General features: G+C 40.7%; 1 protein-coding gene across 1 annotated transcript; it reads left to right on the top strand.

The window, feature by feature from the left end:
* Nucleotides 1-108: 108 nt before the first annotated feature.
* LOC146648688 (E3 ubiquitin-protein ligase MARCHF6-like) lies at nucleotides 109-23,439 on the top strand. Its single transcript, XM_085388156.1, has 26 exons — nucleotides 109-367; nucleotides 1,408-1,507; nucleotides 2,125-2,198; nucleotides 2,315-2,458; nucleotides 3,018-3,090; nucleotides 4,094-4,274; nucleotides 4,821-5,073; nucleotides 6,009-6,070; nucleotides 9,080-9,112; nucleotides 9,440-9,491; nucleotides 9,588-9,646; nucleotides 9,739-9,819; nucleotides 10,319-10,387; nucleotides 10,531-10,605; nucleotides 10,834-10,968; nucleotides 11,057-11,176; nucleotides 12,860-12,960; nucleotides 13,579-13,716; nucleotides 13,930-14,122; nucleotides 14,208-14,277; nucleotides 14,721-14,902; nucleotides 15,011-15,145; nucleotides 15,429-15,518; nucleotides 15,686-15,818; nucleotides 18,827-18,962; nucleotides 19,802-23,439. The coding sequence occupies exons 1-26, from the start codon at nucleotides 349-351 to the stop codon at nucleotides 19,878-19,880; spliced, it is 2,787 nt and encodes a 928-aa protein (XP_085244282.1). The 5' UTR covers nucleotides 109-348; the 3' UTR covers nucleotides 19,881-23,439.
* Nucleotides 23,440-27,514: the final 4,075 nt, after the last annotated feature.

Below are 27,514 nucleotides of genomic sequence, written 5' to 3'. Positions count from 1 at the left end.
TGTTGTATAACGTTGCCCATAAGTTTCAGTGCAAGTTGCGGGGATTATACCAGAGTCCTAGGAGGAAGCTGCACAACTGGGAAACTGGCTTGTTGCGCGGAGCTGCCATCTAGTGGTGAAACTATCACATTAACACTTGTTGTTTTGTGTACCGCTAGCTGATGAGCCATGAAGTAAAACAAGCTGAATTTAATTTGAAACGCATGATGACGTCAAACTTAACAGGGCACTGAAATAAAAAGTCTTTCTAGAAATGTTTACATCTAGATAGCCGGCAGTCATCGCTGCTGCACGGACTGCTTAAATCCAGACTGCTGTGGAGCAGGGCTGCTTTAGCAGCCAGCCAAGATGGACACCGCTGAGGAAGGTAGCTAATGCCCAAACTTGATTACCTTAGCGCTAAATGGTAAAGTCATTCATGCTGACTTTGCATGTGACCTCAACTGTTGTTGGTAGCAACGACCACGACTCCGTTGTCTTAAACTTCAGCAAAGGTTCTCCAGAAGTAGAGAAACCGCTAGCCAATTAGCGTTAGCCAGCCAGCTAGCTGGCATTAGCTTACACCCTATAAGCTGTCATGTCTATGTGGAACCAGAAATCCTAGAACGCATTACATGGGCACTGGATAGTGTTTACAACGTAGAAATTGTAGAGGGAGTCCAATTCACAGTGAAGCCACACGCAAAATTATCTAATTATGAGTTAACCTTTAATAAGTTGAGCCATTGAAACCGTTATGGGAGCGTACCGAACAGTATGACATGATAAGCTAGCGGTACGTTGGTAAGGTCGGCAGGTTAGCGCATTTAGGCTACCATTTGACAAGGCTCATTCACAACTTTGCGAGTTCAACTAAAGAGAAATTGTTATTATGACGAATGCTCTCGACATACTCCAAAAGCCTGCATTTTATAGTATATTTGGACTTCCAGAAAACAAGCCCATTATATTTTCCCTGAGCGAGAATGAAATTGTTTTTAGCCACTAGCATATTGAAGGATATACCATAAATATATATAGCTAAGGGTGGTATCCTAACTCGTGTCATGCTCCTACTTCTTGGGCTAATTATAGTCATTTTATTTTTGTCATGCAGTGACACTGATAATCCAAGGATTTACAGTTTGCCCTAGTCTGACCTATACTGTTACAGTCACTTTAAATACGAATCCAATGCACAGACTCAGTCCTGACACATGTACACTGTTAGCGTTTTGTAGAAAGGTATTAGTAGTTTTGTATTACGGCTCACATGTGTTTATTAGTGTGGCTCAGTATATGTTTGGTGGGGTGTTTTTTTTTTTTTTTTTTTTTTTTTGTTTGTTTAAAAAAAAAAAAAAAAAAAAAAAGCACTGCCAGACTGTCTTTAGCTATGCAGATTCTTATCACTGTGTGCCTTTTGTACAGCCGATATCTGCCGGGTATGTCGGTCAGAGGGGACCCAGGACAAGCCCCTTTACCACCCTTGTGTTTGCACCGGCAGCATCAAGTTCATCCATCAGGAATGGTATGCGAGTGAGCAAGATGTTCATGTAAAAACTTTATGGTTTTCTCTTTTTCGCTTGCTTTTCATGGCTTGCAGGTTTTGGTTTTTGGTCACATGGAAGTGCACGTGGTTGTGCAGTCCACAGAAATTACTAGATGTGAATTTCCAATTACATTTGCAAACAGTTGGATTTATCCTGCAGACCTTGTCTTTTTTGGAGGGGGGCAGTCTCACTGTGATGCTGTAAGATCTGCCTTTCATGTGGATGTTGCTTTGGTCATCTATTTAAAAATAAATAAATCTAGAGCTGCCTCTTTCAAAAGGGGTAATTTGCCCTGCCATACTGCAACCGTTTTTCAAGAATGCTTTAAAAGTATGGGGGGAAAAAAAAGGTTTCAGTGTGTTGACTCGGTCTCAGAATTCCCCAGATCGCAATCTTACCAAGGTTAATTAATGTAGGATTTGCTGGAAAAACAAATGTGATCCACAGAGGACCCACCTTGCTTAAGGACTTAAGGATGTGTGCTAACATCTTGTTCCTTGATACCCCTGGACATGTTCAGAGACTACTGAGGAAGATTCTTGTGCAATTCTCTGTGAGACATGGGTAAATTCACTGTTTCATTTTGTTTTCACAGCTTACTGCAGTGGCTGAAACACAGTAGAAAAGAATACTGTGAATTATGCAAACACAGGTTTGCATTTACACCAAGTAAGTTGTTTTTATCAAATCATTCAATGTCTTAAGACTGCATTCATTTGTTGTTAGTGCCTTCAAATGCCCAGTTATTATCTGACAATTTATTTCTGTATTGCTCTTCTCATCAGTCTATTCTCCAGACATGCCATCTCGCCTGCCTGTGCAGGACATCTTTGCAGGGCTGGTCACCAGTATTGGAACAGCCATCAGATACTGGTTCCACTACACACTGGTGGCCTTTGCCTGGCTAGGTGTGGTACCGCTCACAGCATGTAAGCCACATCTTGGAATTGCAACTAACGATTACTTTCATTATTTGTCAGTATATTTAAATAATAATTTTACTCTAAACATAAGAGGATTTAAAAAATTTATTAAGCTTTCCATTACCTGAACATGTCCTAACACACTTCCCAGTGTTTGCATATGAAACCACAGTATCAAATGTGAAATAAAGATTTGGGGAAATTTTATGTTTTAAGTGGAGGTAAAACATTTGAATTGGTTAATTGACTAAACGTACAACCAGTAAAAAAAAAAAAAAAAAAGATGCTTGAAAACAAATAGTTCTGTGGACCCAAAGGGGCTAATGTTTGACTAGCATAAATAAATCACATGTGCTCTAATTAGATGTTTCAGTTCAGCACAGCGTGAAATGTAACACCATAAATGTACAAATTTGAAGCAGTTTGGTTTTAGTTATAAACTAGTTGAGAAGTGATCGCCATGTTGGGGGTTTTGTGTGTGGGGCTTTTTTTTGTTTTGTTTTGTTTTTTAATTTATTTATTTTTTTCCCCGTCAATTTTGCTTTCATTCTGTGTTTCCCAACAGGTCGTATCTACAAGTGTTTATTTACCGGCTCTGTGAGCTCTCTCCTTACCCTGCCATTAGATATGCTTTCAACGTAAGTGTCTGCTTTTGGTTTTGTGCCTCCTCTCTCACAAAGTCAAGCTGCGTTTGTTCTGTCGTGTACTTTGCTTTCTTTATGGCTTGCACAGTGTTGCTGTTTAAATCAGTGCGTCCCAACGCTTTTTATTTATTTTGTGTTCTTCTCATGTTCCTCACAGCCCTATCAGAAGAATGCATGGCATGTTTCACATTTCGTCATTTGGATTAGTTTGACCTGAATGTTGTTCATAAAACGTACCCTTTTCTTTTATTTCTCCTCTGTCTCTCAATCAAGCTGAACTACTGTCACTAGCAACTCTGAATAACCCAGAGATCATGGGAAACTATAAATTTCTGTTCCAGAAAGACTGTTACTTCTGAGTTTATCTCAGACTCCTTCCCTCCCACTGCACCAGAACCAGCTGATTTACACTTTATTTCTTTTCCTCATTCATAAAGTCGCTCTTTAAATGCAGGCTGCTGACAGTCTGTTAAAATTCAAAGATTCAGTCGTTAAATGATGTCAACAACATTTTTAAGGTGCAAATTCTGAACCCCAATATATTTTCCACTAAATCCCCTAAATCAGTCTCAGTTGGTCCAAGCGCCATCACAAGCCAAAATAGGATTTTGGCTTGTGATGACCTCTTCGTGGGCGCTGACATTTTCTCTGCTTTGTAGCGTGCATGCTAATTAGCTCTGCTGTGTGGTGCAGTGCTGCTCTTTTCCTCTCTGTTCACAGTGCTGCATCTTTGCTTGTTTTCAAACTTATGTGTAATTTTCATCCTCCAAATGTGTCCATCTACATGTCCATGAACAGACAGCAAATGTGGAACTGGTTTTGTCCAATGCAAACATTCTGCTCTGCAGTCCTCCAAAATCCCAACAACACAATATCTCGTCAGTGACTGTCAAATGTTTCTTTGTAATGGTTGCAAAATCTCATTAGTGGCAGAAATAGTGTTACTTAAATAATCTGAATGTTTTTTGAAAATTGATGCCATGTCTCCTTCTCACAGGCAAAACCTGCTTGCTGACTGCCTCCAAGGCTGTTTTGTGGTCACATGCACACTATGTGCCTTCATCAGCCTGGTGTGGCTCAGAGAGCAGATTGTGCATGGAGGCGCTCCTCAGTGGTTAGAGCAAAATCAACCCCCACTGGTTCCTAATCAGCCCAACGGCCCTGCACCAGCTAATCAGGTGAGTTTTGTTTGTTTTTGTTTTAATTTATTTTTTCATCCTCTTTAAATCAGAGCAAGAGTGGGGCTGATAAAGACTTCCTAAATTCTGTTAGCTTCCTGCTACAGTTTACCATTACTCTGACATGGTTGGCATAGCAACAGACTCATATCTGTAAAAGTTTGCTAGTTAACGCTCAAAACAGTTTCTAGTTAAAATCATACATTTTATAATCTCTGACAGCAGCAGACAGATTTGGCCAGAGGTGTTGTGTTTTCGGGTTGTACATGTGTCTCATTCTAACACAGTAGCCCGTTAATGATGTTCAAAGCTCCCTGTGAATATTTAATGTGATAACGATGGAGTGATGAATCACATTTTGCATCCCAAACATTAGTGGTCACATCTGGACAATGTGGATATAAACTCCATAGTGACCCCAAGACAGGAGTTTGATTAAAATACTTTCTGTTTTTCAAATACTGAGCTTACATAAGCACAAAATTACTTTATTAACTTTTAGCAGGTTTTATTAATGAACTGTCATGTCTTTCATTATATTCACAGGGTGTGGGCGGTAACGCTGCAGCCAATGCTCAGGATCCTGCAGATGCTGAAGCTGCCCAGAATCCTGCAGAGCTTGGTCCAGATGGGCTGGCGCCTGCTAACGTGCATGTAGCTGGCAACCATGATGAGGCAGAACTGGATGATGATGAGGATGATGATGATGATGATGATGAAGGGGAGGATGATAACGAGGAAGAAGAGGATGATGAAGGGAGGGATGAAGATGCTGCCGATGCCAATGATGGAGGACAAGGTAGGCGAGCATTTTTCGGAACGTTATCTTTAATGTGTTTGTTTTAAACACTTGCTGTTCTGCTGTGGCACCGTTACTATTTCTTGACAGATGAGTGGTTCTGGACGTTTGTGGCTTTGAATCAGTAATGTTTGAAAAGCCTTCAGCACGACGTGTACTAAGTCTTACAAAGTCCTTGGAAGGCCTTTGGGTTTGGGTTATTTTTTTTGTTTTATTGTTGTTGTTTTTTGTAAGCTCTTATCTAAATAAATGGAGAGAGCCTCAGTATTGATTTTTGTGGTCACAGGGACATAAAAGCCGCAGGCTAGATCTAATAAAACCAGCTTTAGATATTTGTCTTTGCCCTAAAGCTTCAAAATGGGTTTCTGTTTTGTTTTTTCTTTGCAGGTTATACTTCTGATACAGATCCTCACAGCTTCAGTAACCACTAAATCGAGGGTGTCAGCAAATTCAGCCTCTCTGCACTGAATAAATGCAAAGCTAATTTGCATTAGAGTTACAGTAAACTAGGAAAGTTTTAAAAAATGTATTTGTTTACATGTTAACTACAATGGGGACTTGATGTGCCAACCTCTACTGCACATGTGTGTCAGAGAAACAACATGATTGGCTGTTTCCTTTTTCAGCTGCATGTTTGCTCTTTGAGGACAAGTCGGCACTTTTACTACTTCTCCAGCTGAATTCTGTTCAGTATCCTGAGTGCCTCGTAGCCACCTTTTTATCTTCATCATATTTTTAATACATGATGTGTCTGGACTACCTTTACTACACATGATGATGCACACTGGAGGGGTTTCCAAAAGCGTCTGGGTATGACTTTAAAGATAAAGTCCAGCCCTTCAGTACTATGTACTTGTGTAATAAGGGAAGGAAGAGGGTTCACTGCTGCTGTTGTTGTTTCTTAGTGTTTGTCTGGTCTGTGTTCTCCTTTGCAGAAGATTTGAACTGGAATGCACTGGAGTGGGACCGTGCAGCAGAGGAGCTGACCTGGGAGAGGGTTGTAATCTATTTTTCTTCTCTTTTCTGCTCCGTAAAGCCACGTGACTGAAACTACACCTGTTAAGGGCTGTTTTAGATTACTATTGTTATTATAATATATATATATATATATATATATATATATATATATATATATATATGTGTGTGTATATGTATATACACACACACACACATATGGGGTGCAACGATACACAAAATTCACGGTTCGGTTCGATACTTTGGTGTCACGGTTCGATATTTTTTCGATACAAAAAAATGTTCATGCCTTTTTTAATTTGTCATTTATTAAAATTATAAATATATATTTTAACTCAAAAGTACAGTTTTTAAATTTAACCCTAACCCTTGTGCGCGTTTTTTATTTTGACAGCGAATGCGCACCTGCGGACCACTTATGTGCAGCCCTGGTTATTTAGCTCGTCATATTGCAGCCACAGAAATTCTTTTGTCCATGAAACCATAAAGCTGCACTTTCTTTTTGCCTTATAGTCTGATTTGTCATAACTTCTCCGTTTTGTGGTAAGCTTTTTTTTTGGCTGTCACTTCTTCACCCTGACCTGTCTTATCCTGCTGCTTTTACACACGCACTCACATAAGCTCAGCGATTCTCTGCGCGATCAACCTCTCACATGTTTAAGCTGCGGGAGATTTCACTTGTCATGTTTGCATAGTAAGCTAACGATTAATAAGACGATGTCAGAGGAATTGGTGCACAAATTATCATCACTCACAGATCAGTGCTGTCGCTCTCTATACACAGTTCGCACGATTGCAAAGTGAAAGCAAAAAAACAAGCGCAAATTCAAACGCGATTTCAATATGTCACATATTGACAGTGGCTCACCGATGCCAATGACAAAATTACCCAGCTACAAGAATGCAAAAGCATTGACATATATTTTTCCTTCCTACAATAGCCCGACGGGCAGGGAAGAGATGGATTTTGGTAGCCCGACTGAAAAAATCGCTAGCACCGGGACGTCGGGCTAGCGACTTTGCGAGCCCTGTATCTGTTTGAGGAATCACTCATCTTTGGAAAAGAGAGTTTATTACAGAGAAATGTCTCTTTCCAAAATAAAAGCTATACTATCCGCTTCTTCTGGGCTATATTCTCAGCAGCATATTAAACAGCTGTCTAAATGACTCGGCTAAAGTTAGTAGCATGCTTGCTTGTCTGCTTCCACTTGTCTTTGCACTAGGATGATGTCGGCATAAATGTGCAGTCATATTCGTTGTGTTCCCACTAGTGCTTTCAGGTTAATCTCGTTGAAATGACCTTAACGCCACAACACGGCAAATCTCCGTTAACGAGCTACCGCCGATCGCCCCGTGCATGGGGCTAGACGGCCAACACGTTAACGAGCTAACTGTGCTAACACACTAGTTCCCACCCATGTAATTGAGCATTGCATGGCACATCCAACATACTGTTTTACTTTAGTCCATGACTCGCTTACCTTCAGGGTCATACGTCACATGAAAACCAAAATAATTCCAAACACCAGATCTGAATGAGGGTGGGGGAGGTCCATGTTGCAAGGAGAGCTTAACTTCTGTCTGGCTAGCTTGCCCTGCTCTCTTTCTTCTGAGGATGCTGTCTGTGTTGAGCGCTCAGTGGATCTGCGCTCAACAGTGCAGCCTAGGCGGAGTAGTCGAACGCAGATTCACTGAGCGCTCAACACAGACAGCATCGTCAGAAGGAAAGTTGATAAAATAAATTACAAATTTTGTATTGTTCGATACATATGCGTACCGAACCGAAAGCACTGTATCGAACGGTTCAATATCGATACGAATATCGTTGCACCCCTAATAAATATATATACACACACACACACACACACACACACACACACACACACACACACACACACACGTATGTGTGTGTATATATATGATTTTTATTTTTTTTAAATTTATTTTATTTTTTTTAATTAGCCGGAGTTTAGGGGTGCTGCAATACTCGTATCAATATTGAACCATTCGATACAGTGCTTTTGGTTTGGTACGCATATGTATCGAACAATACAAAAAATTTTATTTATTTTATCAACTTTTCTTCTGACGATGCTGTCTGTGTTGAGCGCTCAGTGGATCTGTGTTCGACTACTCCGCCTCAGCTGCACTGTCGAGTACAGATTCACTGAGGGCAGTGCAAGCTAGCAAGACATAAATTAAGCTCGTTGCAACATGGCAACTGCCTCAACGCTACCCGAAATTGAACCTCCCCCACCCTCATTCAGATCCGGCGTTTGGAACTATTTTGGTTTTCATGTGAAGCATGATGCTGATGGTAAGCGCGTCATGGACAAAAGTAAAAGAGTATGTCGGATGTGCCACGCAATGCTCAATTACATTGGTGGGAACTAGTGCGTTAGCGCAGCTAGCTCGTTAACGTGGTGACGCCACCCAGCCCCCACCATGGAGATTTGCCGCGGTATGGCGTTAGTGTCATTTTAACGAGATTAACGCTGACAGCACTAGTGGGAATGCAATGAATATGACTGCGCATTTACGCTGACATCATCCTAGTGCAAGTGGAAGCAGACAAAAACAACAAGCACGCATGCTACAAACTTTACCCGAGTCATTTAGACAGCCGTTAGCACGTGATTCTCCTTATGGGGACCTGATATGTTTAATATGCTGCTGAGAATATAGCCCAGAAGAAGCGTTATAGTATAGCTTTTATTTTGGAAAGAGCCATTTCTCTGTAATAAACTCTCTTTTCCAAAGATGAGTGATTTCTCGATCTGATAGATTTATTTTTTATTACTTTGTTGTTTCAGCAAGATTAAATTTACAAACTGTACTTTTGAGTTAAAATATATATTTATAAATTTAATAAATGACAAATTAAAAAGGTATGAACATTGTTTTGTATTGAAAAAAATATCGAACCGTGACACCAAAGTATCGAACCGAACCGTGAATTTTGTGTATCGTTGCACCCCTACCTGAATGTGTTAAATGGTGACTCTAACGAGTACTTTGTACTATGTTCTAGATGCTGGGGCTGGATGGTTCCCTAGTTTTCTTGGTAATTCTACATCTTTCTTTCATATTTACATTTCTGACACTATTTTATGCACTGTTTAAAATGTTCTCTGCCAAAATTAGTCATTCAGTGTAGATTGATGATTGATTCATTGTTTGTTTTTCAAACCACTTTAAAGCCTTTAAAATCACTAAAAATAATACAGAATAATGCGTAGCCACCTGATCTTGTTGGAAGGTGTTCAGGATGATGGAGCTGACTTGATCTGTAGCAGTTGCTTTTAAAAGTTTGAAATAATAGTTTAACTGAATTTCAAAATAAACCTTTTCATAAAGTGAAAGCTGGAGTTCTGTTGTGTGTCCTCTATAGGAACATGTGTTTTGGGTGGTGTCTCTCAACACACTCTTCATTCTGGTCTTTGGTGAGTCCCAGTATGTTTGAGTAATGTGATTATGATGAGTACATTATGAGAGAGTCATGGGTTCACTTCTAATACACCCTCTGTATATCTCTCTAGCATTTTGCCCATATCACATTGGTCACTTCTCAGTGGTTGGACTTGGTTTTGAAGACTATGTAAGTGCTTAGGACACACGTGTACACTTAGAACACTGTACTGTACCATGAGTTTGACCTACACTAATGGAATTTCTTGTGTTTGGTTGTAGCTCAAAGCCTCACACTTTCACGGCCTTATCACCACCATACTGGGGTACATCCTCCTGGCTGGAGTCCTTATTGTCTGCCATGTATCCTTGACCTAATACAAGTATTTGAATCTTACACACTAAGAGTGTAGTTGATTTATCACTTGGTAATGTTTGCTACAAGGACAATTTGTCCAGTTTTTATTAAATATTTTTGCTATAAGTTCTTAACTTATCCACTTATTTAAATCCTCATCAAATGTATTGTCCTATAACATGAATATAATCTAACTTCTACATACTATAGGGTAACTACAAATCCTGATGAACGTCGTATATTTTTGGATATATGCGACCTAAAATGTCACAAAATGGGGGGGGGGGGTATTATTTAGCTACAGTAGGACTTCTGTGAATATCAGGAGAGGTTTTTGGTCTTAAGGCCATCTTTTAAGCACAGTCCTAAAAAACCTTAAGAGAAACTATTGATCATCTTTAGCTTGAAGCTGTTTGTATCTCAGATGAGGCTTTGTTTCATAGTGCTGATTAAGAAGTGCAGGTTGTCAAACTTTCTGTGAGTCCTTAACTGCCCCTCTTTTAGGCCCTGGCTTCATTAGTGAAGTTCCAGAGGTCCAGACGCCTGCTGGGTGTCTGCTACATTGTTGTCAAGGTAAAATAGAGCGCTGCAGCACTCTGTGTTGGTTTTTGTTTTCTGTTTGTCTAAATAGCAAAGCTTTCAGCTGAAACAATAATTAGTGAAATTATGATTACTTGTAAACGGAAGCTAAATTGCAAGTGTTTTCTATGTTGCAGGTGTCCCTACTGGTTGCCATGGAGATAGGCTTGTTCCCACTTATTTGCGGCTGGTGGCTCGACATTTGTTCACTGGTAAGACAAACATGCAGAGTTAGCTCAGCTCATCCTGTTGATACAGTCGCATGCTGGCTTTTAATGACTAGCCAAACACACTGATTGCATCACAATGACGGCATGTGCAGCAACTTGATCAAGAAGGAAAAACAATGTTAAATTGTGAAATGCTCAGAATGCTACAATTCCTAAAAACTGCTTTATAGCTGGTCACATTTTAAACACCTTTGTCTTCATCTATTGAAGGAGATGTTTGATGCCACTCTGAAGGACAGGGAGCAGAGCTTTGACTCTGCTCCTGGCACCACCATGTTCCTCCACTGGCTGGTCGGTATGGTCTACGTCTTCTACTTTGCCTCCTTCATCCTTTTGCTCAGAGAGGCAAGTGGATTGTTACGGACAGTGACATGGAAAACTCTCAAACAATGTTTTCTGAAAAAATTAGAGATTTCCCTCATGCTGTGTGCAGGTGCTCCGGCCAGGTGTGCTGTGGTTCTTGAGGAACCTGAACGATCCAGACTTTAACCCAGTCCAAGAGATGATCCACCTGCCCATCTATAGACACCTGCGGAGGTTCATACTCTCTGTGGTCAGTCAAACATTCTCCAGTTTACATTTAACCTGAAGCGTGACTGAACACCAACCAATCGCAGCAGATGGCCCCGCCCCTCCTGAGCCTGGTTCTGCTGGAGGTTTCTTCCTGTTAAAAGGGAGTTTTTCCTTCCCACTGTTGCCAAAGTGCTTGCTTATAGCGGGTCATATGATTCTTGGGTTTTTCTCTGTATTATTGTAGGGTCTGCTTTATAATATAAAGCGCCTTGAGGCGACTGTTGTGATTTGGCGCTATTTAAATTGAATTGAACAATAATCAGATTTACATTTAGTCTCTGAAAAAAGAAGAAATGTGTATGAGCGCATATACAAGCATAGGAATGGCTAGATAAATATTTGCTGTAGGGAAATGAAAACAAAGTGCTTTGTACATTTTTTTTTTTTTTTAAAGTTTTTGAGATTTCTGCCTCCCTGCCATCTTAATACTGTGAAGTTGAGTGGACTCTTGTTTGTTGGACAATATGTTATTTTAACATCACCCCTCTGAACACACAGATTACATGGAAAAATAGCCAACATCAGAGGTGTTATTTTTAACCCATGTCTATTCTGTCAGTTGACATTGTACTTATCAGAAGCAACTCTCTCTCTCCATCTGTTTTTGAATATTCACTTTTCTTTACTGCCACAGCTCTGATGCACACACAGATGCATTCAGTTCAGCTCTTTAGATCAATTTCAGCCCAATTCCTGTCAGACTAATTCATTCAAGTTAGCAGATTGTTTCTTTTCTCAGTGCTTTGAGCAAATTAAATTTGGATTTATTTCCGTTGCATTTATGGAAATAAATATTCTCTTGATCTGCACAAATAAACCAGCCATTCAAAGTTTTCAAACCTTTCAGGGTTTAGGAAGTGTAGCAATTTAAAAAAAAAAAAAAAAAAAACCCCCAAAAAAACCAAAAAACGATACAAGGTTGATTATTTCCACTATTTCACATACAGGTTTATTCCAGAAAAGCATAACTAATGCAGCGATGAAGCTGTGGCATACTTCTTGGCTTTACCTCAAAGAGGATAATCTTTTTACTGAGATGACGCAGACCGGGCATTGCTTACTACAGCATCATATTAATTCTAATGACACTTTTAATGAACGTGTATAGACACATACACCTGGTTATGACACACAACATGACTTCATTTATAGAGAGCTGCTCTTCTTTTACTGTTAGCACACATCAACTTGTTAAAATATTAGGAAAGTGTGTGGCGTAGCAGGCACTTAGTTATCGGAGCACATTTTGTAAGCTGCTAATGTCGTGTAAACATGTCAGGCAGTGTTGTACATGGTAGTCCTGACATTTTTCTCTGTGTAGGAATTGTACAAATTAGTAAGAGACTCACAGGAACTGAGATTCAGAGTTTGACATTATTTTTGAGTTTAAAGTGTAGTCTGTTGAATGCCTGACTTTTAAATCTGTTTACTGTATCCATTAATCTCAACACTCCTAATGTTTGGTTGAACTGACCCGGCAATCAAACTGTCATAAGATGTTTTCTCATAAGACATTTGTACACACTTGAATGCCCTTTTTTCTTTCTTTTTTTCTTTTTTCTTCTTTTTTTTTGTTAAATGATCCATCATCCATTCTGAAATTTGATGATTTAATGCTGTTGTTGACTTACATATGTATATCTGTGTGTGTGCACATTTTCAGGTGGTGTTTGGCTCCATTGTTCTCCTGATGCTTTGGCTTCCTATAAGAATCATCAAGCTGCTGTTCCCAAACTTTCTTCCCTACAATGTCATGCTTTATAGGTACAGAGTAAACATTTGAAATTCTGAAAACTATTGATGACCCCAAACTGCAGAGTTTACGTTTGTTTTGTTTTTTTGTTTTTTTTCCTAAGTCACTGTAAAAAGACCCCTGGGTGCTACTTGCAGTCAGTCAACAATGTTCTGTTCTGCATACCAAATATTCTAACAGCTAAATGTTATTACAATAACGCTTTTGATCTGATAAATGTCATTGTTTTAAATGTCTGTGAAGGTTCTCAGTCATCCAGGTCATCGTTTAAAATGTACTGTGATGACTGTAGTCTAATCATAATGGATACGATAATGAGTCGGTCTGAATTGAGGAGCAGTGTCTAGTTTTCATGTTATGTTAGACGTCTGTGATGAAAACTGTAGAGTTTAGTTATAACTGCAGTTCCTATTTTGATTAACTATATTAAAGAAACCGTATAATCCAGTTACATTTTCAAGAACATGATTTGGGATCTAGCGCTTGACATAATTTAAAATACACATTATCTTTGTCTTTAAAGCACTTAAACTGTGGAAATGGGAAATCTGTAGAAAATGAACTGCTCAAAGGTCGTGATGTGTACATTGTGACGTGAAACGAGTTTGGTTTGTGTTCTTCCTCTGCAGTGACGCCCCGGTCAGTGAGCTGTCGTTGGAGCTGCTGCTGCTTCAGGTGGTTCTGCCAGCACTGTTGGAGCAGGGCCACACTCGCCAGTGGCTCAAGCGCCTCATCCACGCCTGGACATTCACAGCTGGATATGTGCTGTAGGCTGGAGATGCACACACTCGCACACACTGCCAATTTAAATCTGAAGCATTTAAGCACCAATTTGACTTTTTATGATGACCTTTGGCTGTGGTAATTTGGAGAAATGAAACAACGAGACGTACAAAGAGACCACGGTGTGTGTTAGTTTTTGTCTTCAGTCTCATACACTGTAATAAAAGACTGCATTTGCTCAAATGGCTCTCCCACAGTGATCTTCACTCCTACCTGCTGGGAGACCATGAAGAAGATGACAACCAACAAAATAACCATCCTGGTCGCGTTAACAACAACCGGATCCCGGGCCTCGGGGAAGGGCTTCACGCTGCCCATCAGGCCATTCTGCAGCAGGGTGGCCCCGTTGGTTTCCAGCCGTACCACCGGCCCATCAACTTCCCCATGAAGGTGGGTGCTCATCTCAAGAGTCCTGTCACTTTTGAAGCCTCTGCTCATATTGAATGTTAACCGTTTTGTGTTTCCTCTTGTTCAGATCATTCTGTTGGTTGTCTTCATGTGTGTCACACTGTTATTAGCAAGTCTGATCTGCCTCACACTGCCAGGTAAGATGCAAGCAGGCAAATTATCTCGTGTACATCAGCGGTCCCCAACCTCTTTTACGCCACGGACCAGTTTATGCCCAACAATATTTTCATGGACCGGCCTTTAAGGTGTCGCGGATAAATACAACAAAATAAAACTAGTACCGTTACCGAAAAAAAGGTTTATTCATAACACACGTGAGAAGACCCAGGAAAACAGAGTAAACGATAACAAAATAACGCTGAAAACAGATTTAAAAACCCTGAAAACTATACATTTCACACCTGAGCCTCAACTCTCGCAGCCCGGTACCAAACAACTCGCGTACCGGTCCGAGGCCCGGTGGTTGGGGACCGCTGGTGTACATGATGTCTCCTGGCCCTAGCTTTCAGCTAGTCGTTTTTTTTTTTGTTTTTTTTTTTTTCTTTTTCCCCCCCTCCACCTTCTCCTCCTTCTCTCTCAGTGTTCGTGGGTCGTTGGTTGATGTCCTTTTGGATGGGCAGTGCCATGGTTCATGAGCTGTACACAGCAGCCAGCGGTCTATACGTCTGCTGGCTGTCCATTCGAGCTGCCACGGTGTTGCTGTCTTGGATGCCACAGGGACGGACAGTCATCATGCTCAAAGTCCACGAGTGGACGCTCATGGTAATGTGGATTTCTGTCCCACCGACTGCAAATATATCATTTCTCAGCTGTTCTGTGGCAAGTTGTATTCTGATTTATGGATTGGGTGTGATGTCCTGATGGGAACAGATCCTTAAGACGGTGGTGGTAGCCCTGCTGTTAGCTGCGGTAATTCCTCTGCTGTTGGGTCTGCTGTTTGAGCTGGTCATTGTTGCTCCTCTCAGAGTGCCACTAGTCCAGACGCCTCTCTTCTACCCCTGGCAGGTAGGAACACTTACCTAAGAAAATGTGAATAAATTTCTAAATGGTGAACTAAATTGTTACTTCTTGGATTTAGTTACTGCATTATTTTTATTCTTCTCAACCATTTTATTTTCTTGTTAATGCTGCTTGTGATGTTAAATGAATTGATCTAATCACAGCAACAAATCAACACCTTGTGTCCGTTTTGAGGATGTTGGCATGTCAACATTAGAAGCATTCACGTGATGATATTTTGCGATGGTGTCTTTGTGTCCTGGTTATGTACTGACTCTTTGTGTGACAGGACTGGGCGTTGGGTGTGCTTCATGCTAAAATCATCGCTGCTATAACACTGATGGGCCCTCAATGGTGGCTTAAAACCGTTATTGAGCAGGTCAGTCTTGCATTCTTCAAAGTTGCAGTCAAAATAACGAATAAACACTTAAACAATGCAGATGAGAAATGTGCAAAAATGTCAGTATCATCAAACTGATAAAATCCTGTTTTCCCACACTGGAATGAAGGAACTGATCTCCCTCTCTCCCTCCTTCCTTCCTGCAGGTGTATGCTAACGGCATCAGAAATATTGACCTCCATTTCATTGTGCGTAGGCTGGCTGCCCCAGTCATCTGTGTGTTGCTGCTATGTCTCTGTTTGCCCTACACAGTCTCTAAAGGTGTTACACCACTGTTAGGTATGTTGCTTGAAATGTCTGTCTTTCAGGGATGTATGGATATTCTTGTATCTTAGTGTACACAACAAAGATCACTTTTTAGTGTTTAGAGGACTGATTTCTGGTGTATTCATGTTTCTGGTAAAGTTTTCCTTCTGTAATTGGAATAGGAGATGGCCTAATTGGGGGGGGGGAAAAAATTATACCCCCTCTCTAAGATTTTAATATCAATTGTGTTGGGAGACTGCAAGATGGTGTGTGTGGTGAGAATCTACTACACAAATGTGTTCAAAGGAAGTGGTTCATGATGAATAAAGTGTGAAACTCAGTGAATTGAAGAAAGTAAACAGGAGCATTGCATTGAGAATGAGGTGACACAGGAAAAGGCTTATAGTGAGTTATGTCAAGCTGGACACTAAGGAAAGAGAAAAGCACTTGCATCGACTGGCTAGTCAAAGGGAGCAAGCTAGATTGATCAAGCAGCAGGTCAGGATAATTCGGGATGCAGATGGAAAGAGTACAAAGAGAGGGAGACCAAAACCACTGGAGGGTTTATTTAAAAAAAAAAAAAAAAACACACAATCTTGGAGAATGAGAGGAACCCTGAAGAATGGAGACTTGTCCTGATTTTTTTTTTTTTTTTCCCAAGAACAAGGCTGATGTGCACAACTGTAGTAACTAAAGAGGAATCAAGTTGATAAGCCACACTGTGAGGCTGTGGGAAAGAGATGCTGAAGCTGGGTTAAGAAGCAGGAGTTCAATTCAATTTTATTTATATAGCGCCAAATCACAACATAAGTCGCTTCATAGATACAGAGAAAAACCCAACAATCATATGACCCCCTATGAGCAAGCACTTTGGCAACAGTGGGAAGGAAAAACTCCCTTTTAACAGGAAGAAACCTCCGGCAGAACCAGGCTCAGGGAGGGGCGGCCATCTGCTGCGACCGGTTGGGGTGAGAGAAGGAAGACAGGATAAAAGACATGCTGTGGAAGTATGGCTTCATGCTGAGAAAGAGCATTACAGGTGTGGTGTTTGCTTTGAAAGGGGGACTGGCTAGTCGACTGGGCGATCGTGGCTCAAGAGTTGGGAGTTCGCCTTGTAATCGGAAGGTTGCCGGTTCGAGCCCCAGCTTGGACAGTCTCGGTCATTGTGTCCTTGGGCAAGACACTTCACCCGTTGCCTACTGGTGGTGGTCAGAGGGCCCGGTGGCGCCAGTGTCCGGCAGCCTCGCCTCTGTCAGTGCGCCCCAGGGTGGCTGTGGCTACAATGTAGCTGCCATCACCAGTGTGTGAATGTGTGTGTGAATGGGTGGATGACTGGATATGTAAAGCGGTTTGGGGTCCTTAGGGACTAGTAAAGCGCTATATAAATACAGGCCATTTACCATTTGAAAGTGTTGCTGGAGAAGTACAGAGAAGGTCAGAAGTTACACTGTGTCTTTGTGCATTCAGAGAAAGCATACGATAAGGTGCCAAGAGAGGAACTGTGGGAGTGCCTCAGGGTGGTGCAGTACATGAGGACAGCAATTCAGTGGTAGATTTGAGGGACTATTTTTGCAGACAACATTGCGATCTGTACTGAGAGTAGGGAACAGGTGGAGGGAGAGAGGTACAAAATGCATAGAAGGTGAAAATGTGAAGGTAGAAGATTTCAGAATAACTGAAGTCAATACAAAGCAATGGACGGGGCAGAACACTGCAGGCAGGGTGGAGAGGGTGCAGACGAATGTGAGGGGTGATTTGTGACAGAAGGATGGCAGGAAGAGTGAAAGGGAGACCTGCTGTAACAGGGGGTGTCAAACTCCAGGCCTCGAGAGCCGGTGTCCTGCAGGTTTTAGATATCACCCTGGGTCAACACACCTGAATCAAATGATTAGTTCATTACCTGGTTTCTGGAGAACTTCAAGACATGTTGAGGAGGTCATTTAGCCATTTAAATCAGATGTGTTGGATCAAGGACACATCTAAAACCTGAAGGACACCGGCCCTTGAGGCCTGTAGTTTCCCCACACCTGTACTAGACGAAGGAATACAAGAAGAACTCATAAGTGTCATAGATGTAGTTAAGGATTCCTCCTTAACTACAGAGGGTTGGTGTGACAGATGAGGATGCTGGGTAGATGGAAGCAGAGTGGGGGCTTCTAAAGGGAATAGCCAAAACCTTTACAGTCAGTCTGTGCAGTACAGATGAACAGGTTTCTTTTTTTATGTTTACATTATGTGGTATTTCTTATAATTCTCTGTAATACAAGAAAATGAACTTGTGGCCAAATTGTGTAACTTAGACATAATTATTATTTTATGATTATTAGTAATGAACTGTCATTTTCCCTAGATATAATAGCATTTGAGATAGCAGTGATCCATAAAGTAGACCTATTATACTCATTCTTGGACTCCGCTAGAGTAGCTTTAGATGATTCACAGTTCAAGATGTACTCAGAAGTTAAAGGTCATCAGAGGGACAGCTTTAGTGTAGCCCCTCAGTTCATCCTCTAGTCTAAAATGAGCCCTTCTAACTCTTCTTTCTTTAAGGCCTCTGCCTATTACTTTTGCTGATACTGAAAATTTAGAGCAGACTGAGACTCTGCAACTTTGAGAATGAAAATAAATGTTGTTGGTTGTTGATTAAATTAGAAACTGATCAAAATTCAGGCACAGAGGCCAGGGTACCGGCAGAGCCTCACTAATTTAGACAGGGTGCATTTAAAATCTGCTTTTTATGCAAAGCCTATTAAAAGGTAGCTGTGGTTTAAACAGGGATTTCCGATGTTCACATAGACAACACATGCATTTAAACAACCTGTCAATTAAGAATTCCCAGTCCTCTCCTGGGAATAAACTGTTAGCTGTTCTCTAAGCAGCTGATTGGTTTAGTCTTTCCTCAATGTTTACTCTTGACAAATGTTAAGTGACTTGCTCTCTGGCACTTACCTCACCCTCTCTGTTATAGCCCATCAATTCCTGAAGACGACCCAAACAGCAGCTCCTGTTTCACTGCTTGTTCTCTCTCTCTCTGTATGTAGGAGTACAGCCAGAGATGCAGACACTTGTGGAGAGGAGAATCTATCCGTTCCTGCTCATGGTCTTCATCCTATTGGCCATCCTGTCGTTTCAGATACGACAGTTCAAACGCCTCTACGAACACATCAAAAATGACAAGTGAGTAGTGGTGATACTTTTTTTTATATATATATATTTTTTATTTTATTATATAAACTGGGGGGGGGGGCTCTGTGTTCTAGTAGGATTCAGAGAAAATCCAGTAGCGGAACCTTGGTGTGGAAACACGATTCCATTTATGTTTGTCAAATATTGACAGGAAAAAGGTTTGGTCAGGGTCATGTTTGAATTCATTGATGCGTATTCACGCTCTGATCAGTAAAGCTGATCAGTAATTCTGAAGGAGAGAGTAGGGAGGTGTGAGCGACACAGAAGTTTATTTTCCAAGAAGACAACTTTTAAGGCCTCAGTTACATTGGCTTGGAGACTGGTTACCACTGGTAACCATAGCAACCACTGTTTACTACAGAAAAATGAACATTGGCAAGTGGTCGTGGGACATTGCTTGCTGTCGTTAGATGAAATCTGTCTCACAGGACTGCACATAAAACCTCCCTGTGATCGCTTTTGTTGTGAGCAGATTTCCGCTGTTCTGCATGCCACCTGTCTGCAAACAGTCTTACACGAACCACAAATGGAGGCCGTTGGTCTTCAAGTCAAACCTTTTACTTTAAAGTCGCCATGAAAAAAATATATTTTTATAGTGGTTCATTTTTTTTTTTTTTATTTTGCCTAAAATATTTCAACATAAAATTAAACAGTGTAAAATGTCTGCACGGCTTCCAGGGTTGTCCCTACTAGCGTGTTAGTGCAGTTGTAGCTCTGCAGTGGGAATACGAGGAAAGATCTTAGCTAGTCAGTGGTGTGCCCTTCCATGCTGCTCTTTAAATTGTTTGCAGAGCTAACAAATAAGCTAACTGTTTCCATCCCTCCTGCAGGTACCTGGTTGGACAGCGACTGGTGAACTATGAACGTAAGGCGGGCAGGAGCATGTCCTCCTACAGCACCTCCTCATAGACTGAACCGTGCTGTGGGATCGGTGGAGCATACTCACACTAGCCCATCACCAGTAGCCACCATCAACGTATTGTGATGAAACCTCTTTTGTTTTCTTCCTGCTCGGCTGTCTGCTTCAAACGCAGACTGAAACTCGTCAACTGTCCATCCTGGTAAACGTTCATGTCCAACGCAGCTGAAGTTTTCATTTGTATTTCACTTGTTTTTAAAAGGCTTTGTGTTGAAGTCAGATTTTTTTACCTCAGACTGTGCTTCCCTTTGAGTGAATGTTGTAAAGTAGTGTCTGGGTCACTTTGTTTAGACCTGTACATAACCACAACAAGAATCCCTCTCTGTTCCTGTGTGCATCAACAAGTTTTCCTCACCTCCCTTTATCAGAATGAAGTAGTCAGTGATGAGGAGAGACATGAATGACGTAGCAATGTGATTGTATTTTTTTTTTCCTTTTTTTAGTGGTTTTTATTAGATGTGTGCGTTCATATATTTTTAGTCTTGTATATTTCTTGAGTGAGCTGGTAGATGACCCTTTGAGAATTAGAAAAAATGAAAATTGCATTTCTTTATGGCCACACTCACCAAGGACGGGCTCCTGTGGTTTGTTTGTTTTTGGAGGCATGGGCCTGTAAGTTTGGAGATCAGTCTGGTTTTTAAAATGAAGCAAATTCACCTTCTACAAAGGAGAGGGTCTAAACCTGAGAATAGAAAAGTCACAGCACAGAACAAATGAGTTTTCAGGTCTCTCCATTAAATTTTAAAGGTTTTTCACACCCAAACAGCACGGGAGCACAGCAGGTGGTTGAGATAATTTCTGCAAATGCCTCCATCGATGAGCAGAGGATAACACACAGGCAAACTGTTTACACTATGGCTGCCACCGGCTGCTTTGCAAGTGATGTGACTGCATTTCTTTATGCTAAATCCCTGGACTGGGCTTTTTTACATTTACAGACCCTGCAGTCTGATTGGAAAAGGTTTCAGCAGAGAAAGTGGGACATAACTGGAGGCAAAATGTTCTTCCCAGTTTAATTTGGACTGACTGTTGTTTTTTTGTTTTGTTTTTTTTAATGTTTGTTTGTTTTTAGTACATCACTCTTAGAGGGACTTAGAGATGACAGAGCTGGCAGTGCTGCTAATCAGCTACTCACACTAACCTGAAAATCAGCTGTATAAAATAAGAAACATGACTAATGAACTGAACTGGAAAACTCAAGCACCCCTCACACAGAGCCAGCTTGTGTCGGTGCTTTATTTACTTCCTGATTTACTTGCTCTGATTAATCATGTAATTGCTGTGACTTGCTAAGCTCAGTCAGGTCAAGACGTAGCGCATCAAATCAATTTAGTTACAAGTAACACCCTAATGCTGGCTTCACATTAAACTTTTGTCTATATTTGTAGGGTAGATGGAAATGGGCTCGTTGTCTGATGTGTTTCGTGTCTCCACTGAGAGACGGGCGCAGCTTGCCCAACTGACTGTCACTGCAGGACCTGCAAAGCAGGAATTGCTGATGGTGTATCCATAGATTCTTAGGGTTTTGTTTTTTTTTTTTGGTTTTTTTTTGGGGGGGGGGTTGCCCCATCACTGCAGTGTCCCTACAATTGTGCTCCTGTTGGTTAGTGTGCTCCTGTTGGTTAGTGTGCTCCTGTTGGTTAGTGTACCGCGGAGTGAGACAATTGGTTAAGGACAGTGTCGTTTGTTTACGGAAAAGTCTTCACAGCACAACTGAGGGTGTAGGGTACCAAATCTTTTAGGTTACTGAGACGAGCTTTGATGGAGCTGAGAGTTTTCTGCATCCCTGATTTAAAATGAGTTAACAAAGTAGTTTTTAGCTTAGCTGCTACTAAATATTATTAGGATTTCCAGGTGTTACTGTTGCATAGTTAACATTAAGTAGAGCAGTTTGTGGTGAAGTAAAAGAGGGGTTTGGGTTTTGTTTTTTGTTTTGTTTTTTTTGTTTGTTTTTTTTCCCCGGAACATGATAAATATGCTAGCTTCTCTGGCAGAAGAGGAGAGAACAAATGAGCTGAAACTGACCCACATTCACGTCTTCACCTGCTCACAGGTCCTTAAGGTGATTTTCAGAGGAAGAAACGGATTATTCTCTGCACTCTCATGTAAGAAATTCACTGTTAATTGAAAATAAGCCTTGAATAGCAGGAAGCTGGAAGAAGGTGGCTCGTCCTCGATTATGTAACACTAACATTCACCTGTGGTTGTTCTTGTGTCCTGCATACTTAGCATTGGCATGCATGAAATGAGCAGACTGTATCTGTAAACCAGCATAAGTACTGCAAAGAAACTGTCTTAAATAGAAATGAGAAGTTTGAATGACACCTGCATGATGCTGATTTTTGTATCTGTGAAACTAGTTTGCAATTTTACAATTTTAAGGAGTAGTTGAACATTCTTTGATGGGCTGGTTTCATGAGAACATTGATACCACAGTAAAGTCAGAGAGTAGTGAAACTGTTAGCTTTAAGTCAAATTGCAACAGACGCCACCCACTGCACCTGTAGTTAATGACTGATTAATAAATTAATTGTACAATTTTTCAGTTTCACAAACTGGAACAAGTCACAAAAATGACTTTTATGAAAAAGCCAACATGTTCCATGTAATCTCCTTGGATTTTCTTAGATCACTATACGTGTTGACTAAGTGCAGTGACGTCTGAAGATTGTAGGAGGTATTCTCATGTAACATGTGGCCTAAATGTGAAGAATCGTTTCCCCAGAGTCACATTTCACTTTCTACAAATAGCTATACTCACTGTGCATGTGGAAAAGTCATTGTCTGAGATTTGTCCTCCCACTGTCTTACTTGTGTGACCACATTGTTTGCTATGCTGCCCAGCATTTCTCCTTTCACATGACAGAGTTGTGATGTGTCCTATGTGTAGATCCAGAATGAAAGCAGACAATTGGGTTTTAGAAAAGATTTATTTTCACTGAGTGAAACGAGCTCCGGCTATTTTCTGAATCATTTTTGTTACTAATGAGAACATAAAACAAATTTTATTTTAAGCGACTTGATTTGGTAACTAATTTTTTATGCAAATGTTTTAATGTTTTGCACCTTGTACCACACTTTGCAATCATTTCAGAATCCACTGTAACACAGTCATGCTAGCTCCATTTATTTTAGCCCCAATGAGACTGAAATGTGTCCGTATCTAACTGGCTGTATACAGTGGCTTTTACTTAAATCATAGGTTTTCCCTAACACACTGAATTATTAGTGTAATGAGTACAAACTGCTTTTCTGCCGATTGTGAATGACATCAACTTTAGTGCTTCTTTAGCTGTAGTCCTACTGCTGTGTGGAGTGCTCAACTTATATAAATATATGATGCTATAAAGTGACCTTTTTAGTCTTTGAACTGAGCTGGACACTTTGAATTTTAGTGTTGAATTTTTAGAAGAAATTATTTCTATTTTTATATGTGGAAAAGGCAGTGGCATGTACTGTAACATAAAGATGTATACTTAAAGCTCTGATTGTTGGTTCAGTCATATGAAACATAATAAATGCTTGAAAAGATTCCTCAAGATTGCTGTTTGTTCAAGTTGTGGCCAATGTCTCCTTTAAACAAATGTTTAGTCTGGGACCCAAGCTACATGTGAAGTCCTTAAAGACACTTAACCTCTTTTTCCAATAGGTGTTAAACTTGTCGCACTGCCAACAGGCCCAGACAGGCCGGGATGTGTTTGAGTTCTAGAGATCACAGGGGTCAAGGGGTGAATCTGATACCTAACAGGTGTCTTCACCCGTCGCAGATGGAAGAGTTACTGTACACTTTCTTGGAGAACAGTAGGAGTGATTTCCTGAAGGGTTCTTTATGGCAGTGAGCTCTGCTGCCTCAGTAGTGTAGAGTGGGAGAGATGGGTTGTCCATGATGGAGAGCAGTTTGTTCAGTGACCTCCTGCCCCTCAAAGACTTGAACGCATCCAAATTCTGACCAATGATGGTTTCAGCCTTGGGAAACAGGAGACAGCTGAAGTGCTGTCACTGATCCCGAGGAGCTTCTCATTCAGCAAAAGTGATTGGATGATGTTAAAGGCACTGGAAAAAACAATTAATTTCATTTAGATTTTTTTAGTGCCAACTCACAAGGCACTTTAAATTGCATTTTAAAGACCCTTACAACTATCCAGAGAAAAACCCCAACAATCAGATGAGACTTGGTGACAATGGGAAGGAAAAACCTTTAACAGTTAAAACTTCTGGCAGAACCAGGCCCCACAATCACCTCCTCACTCCTGCTTTTCCTTCTCTCGTGTTGCCTCCAAACACACCTTCACCTCCCCTCTTCCTTTGTCTTTGGCCAACAGTTTCCACCGGCACTCTAGTGATGATCGTTAACCCGAGCCCCAACCGATCTGGTATGGAAATCTCATTCTTCTTCATCCGCATGTTTGGTTTGGCAAAGATTTTATGCCAGATGCCCTCCCTAACACAACCCTCCCCATTTATCTGGGCACTAGGAGTATACAGGCTTGTGGCCTCCCATGTGGTAATGTTATGTTAGAATTCATATTTTGGTACGAAGACTCATTCCTGAAGAAACCCTTGTTCCAATCAGAGGGGTGGCTAAGTCATGTTATATGAGTACCCCTGCACGTTTCATGGTGCTACTTTGTGGAAACATGCAGGTGTTCTAAATATTTATTCACATAAATTTATTTCATAATTAAAACAACATCAATCACATACGTGAGTGTCAGCGGTTCAGAACAGTCTAATTCCAAACTGGAATGATGTCTAAGGAAAAAAAAACGGCTACAAAATAGGATATGGGGTTATTTCTGCCAAATCCAATTACCTTTGTGCTAATGCACAGTCTTAACAGGTAGCCCAAATACAGATTAGGAGCATATGCAGTGGAAACCTGATCTCTGCTGTCAAGCTAAATCTGATTTTCCCAACCTGTGCTTCATTTTTTAACAAGCAAAATGGGCTCAACGTTTTCATGCCGATTAAATCATAGAGTAAGCGGCTGTGGTTCAGAAGAGATTAGCACTGTCAAAAAAAACATTTCCTTTTCTGCTCTATTGTAAAACCTTCAGACTTCAGGCAGAAAACAAGTGTAAGGTTTCTCTGACAGATTTCTACTTTGCATAACAATAATTTCAGACTTGGAGAAAAAAAGTATTGTGCTCATTGGAAATTAAAACAGTTAACAGATGGATTTAACAGCTACAGATTAATGTTCCTGTGCCTGATAGAATTTCAGCTGCTTAAACTTTATCCTAATAATAGCTAATAATGTTACCTGCCTGAGGTACTGTAACCTACTTGGCAAAGATTGGACTACGTGGAATTAATCCCATGCTGTCTGATACAGATGTCCAGATTGTAACCAAGTATACTGATCTACAAACTGGTAACAAATAAACAAAATTTAACAAAAGACGTTTCACTGTGTGGTATAATTTTGTGTTTATTCCTTTATTTATCAATTCAGTTCAGTTCAATTCAATTTTATTTATACAGCGCTTTATATTGTAAGGTAGAGCGTAATACATACAGAGAAAAACCCAACAATTATATGACCCCCTATGAGCAAGCACTTTGGCAACAGGGGAGGAAAAACTCCCTTTTAAAAGGAAGAAACCTCCGGCAGAACCAGGCTCAGGGAGGGGCAGGGCCATCTGCTGCGACTGGTTGGGGAGAAAGAAGGAAGACAGGATATAAGACATGCTGTGGAAGAGATTACTATAAGTGTACAAGAGCTAGCTAAATGGCAATTTTTCAGCCGTTAACTCGTTGATATTTCCAGCCACTTACAACTGCCGATGAGAAAAGTTTTGGATTAACAAAATTAAAAAAAAGTTCACAGCCATACCAAAATGCATGCTAATCAGTATGCTTAGTAAACAGGTGTATCGTGCAATTTTACCATGCTAACACAGTTAGTAGTGAAGGTCAATGTTACTACAACACACTGCATAGAAATATGTGCACAAAATGGTATTGTAGTTATTTAGCATGTTATTTAGCATTCATGTAAAATGATACGGCCATTATGGTGCAAAACCGAAAGTAGCAGTCTCACCAAAATGAGTTCATATTGACTCTTTGGGAGTTTTTTGATGTCAGTTGAAATATTAAAGTTGAAAAATCTAGTTAATCAAATCCATTTATTCAAAATCTGATTTTTTAAAATAGAAATGGCTTGGATCACATGACTTACAAAACCAAGCCTATAACTTAACAACCACCTCTAGACGTTTAGATTTTCCTCCTGTACTGCTATTTTTGATACACTTTTGTCCTTTGTCAGAGATAATGTATTTATCCAGGGAATGCTGGTATCACAAGGTGATGTGAATAAAGTGTATTGTATCAAACTAGGCTGTAGCTTAGTTGTTGTTGAAGGTGACATTCGTAAACTCTCTTAGGCCTGAGTGATTCCAGTCCTTCCAAAGTGCCCTGTATACAAATGAGATCATGTGGCTGAGAAATCCAATTTAAGCTGGCAGTGTTAAGTGCAGAAGACGTTGAGAGCAGAGGTGGGGGAGATGGCGTCAGCTTGACCAGCTGCACTTGTGACACAAATATAACATCTGCTACATTTATTTTCCATATGGTTTGTCTTACGTGCTTTCAATAGCCTTTCTTGTGGCGCCGGTGGCGCCTGTGTCCGGCAGCCTCGCCTCTGTCAGTGCGCCCCAGGGCAGCTGTGGCTACAATGTAGCTTGCCATCGCCAGTGTGTGAATGTGTGTGTGGATGGGTGAATGACTGAATGTAGTGTAAAGCGCTTTGGGGTCCTATGGACTAGAAAAGCGCTATACAAATGCAGGCCATTTACCATTTACCATTCTTGTGGAAATAAAAGAGTAATGCTTATTTTGTTCTATTAAGAAGAAGCCTAATTGTTAAAATTATTGAGTTTCAACAGTCCTTTCTACTTGTGCTTGTCAGTTTTAGTTTATTGTGTTGAAGCAGAAGACGTTTCTGGGGAGGTGAATGTAACCAAATGGCTAGAGCTAGAGAGAAATCTAATTGGATTACCACGCAGTACTTCAACAGAATCTCTCTCCCGATCCCACTGCTGGCGATCATCAAAGAAAACCCAGTGTTCCCCCGTGAGCAAACACGGGATTAACTGCTCAGTTGTGTCAGTTTTGAACCAATACGACCGCGCTGGTTCTTCTGCTTTCAAAAAGACAACTTCAGCTTTAACTTCTAACCGAGACTTGGAAAATTCAAGCTGCATGTTGGATTTCCAGTGCAATGATCATACAATCTGATGAACGGGGCTGGTGGTGCCTTTGCAAAGAGTCACACGGAGAAGCGCAGTGGCTTTCGTGCATTTCATAATTTTCTCTGACTTTTTTTGAAAATGGAAATTTGACAATATCATCAGAGAAAGATTAGGATGCTTTATTCTGCTTTACTCTTTTTTTCATCACTTTAACAGCCCAGAGCAACTGATCATGCACATGATCAAGCCTTTGAGGACACTGTGTTTTGGAGTCTTCGGGAATCCTAACCTCTTTGGCACCGACAAAGACTTATCAGTAGTGATAAAGGATTGTCCTTGTTCGTTTGGGAAATCCAACGCAGCAAAAAACTGATGGAAGTCGGGAAACTGGCAGGATTGAGTTTCCTGGGGGGTAGAAGGAATCA

Source organism: Rhamphochromis longiceps, linkage group LG18 (genome assembly GCF_057381845.1).
Source record: "Rhamphochromis longiceps isolate RC_006_pf linkage group LG18, R_longiceps_female_GT1.1, whole genome shotgun sequence".
Lineage (NCBI taxonomy): Eukaryota > Metazoa > Chordata > Actinopteri > Cichliformes > Cichlidae > Rhamphochromis > Rhamphochromis longiceps.
Note: the sequence above shows the minus strand (reverse complement) of the source record. Positions and strands in the feature narration are given on the sequence as shown.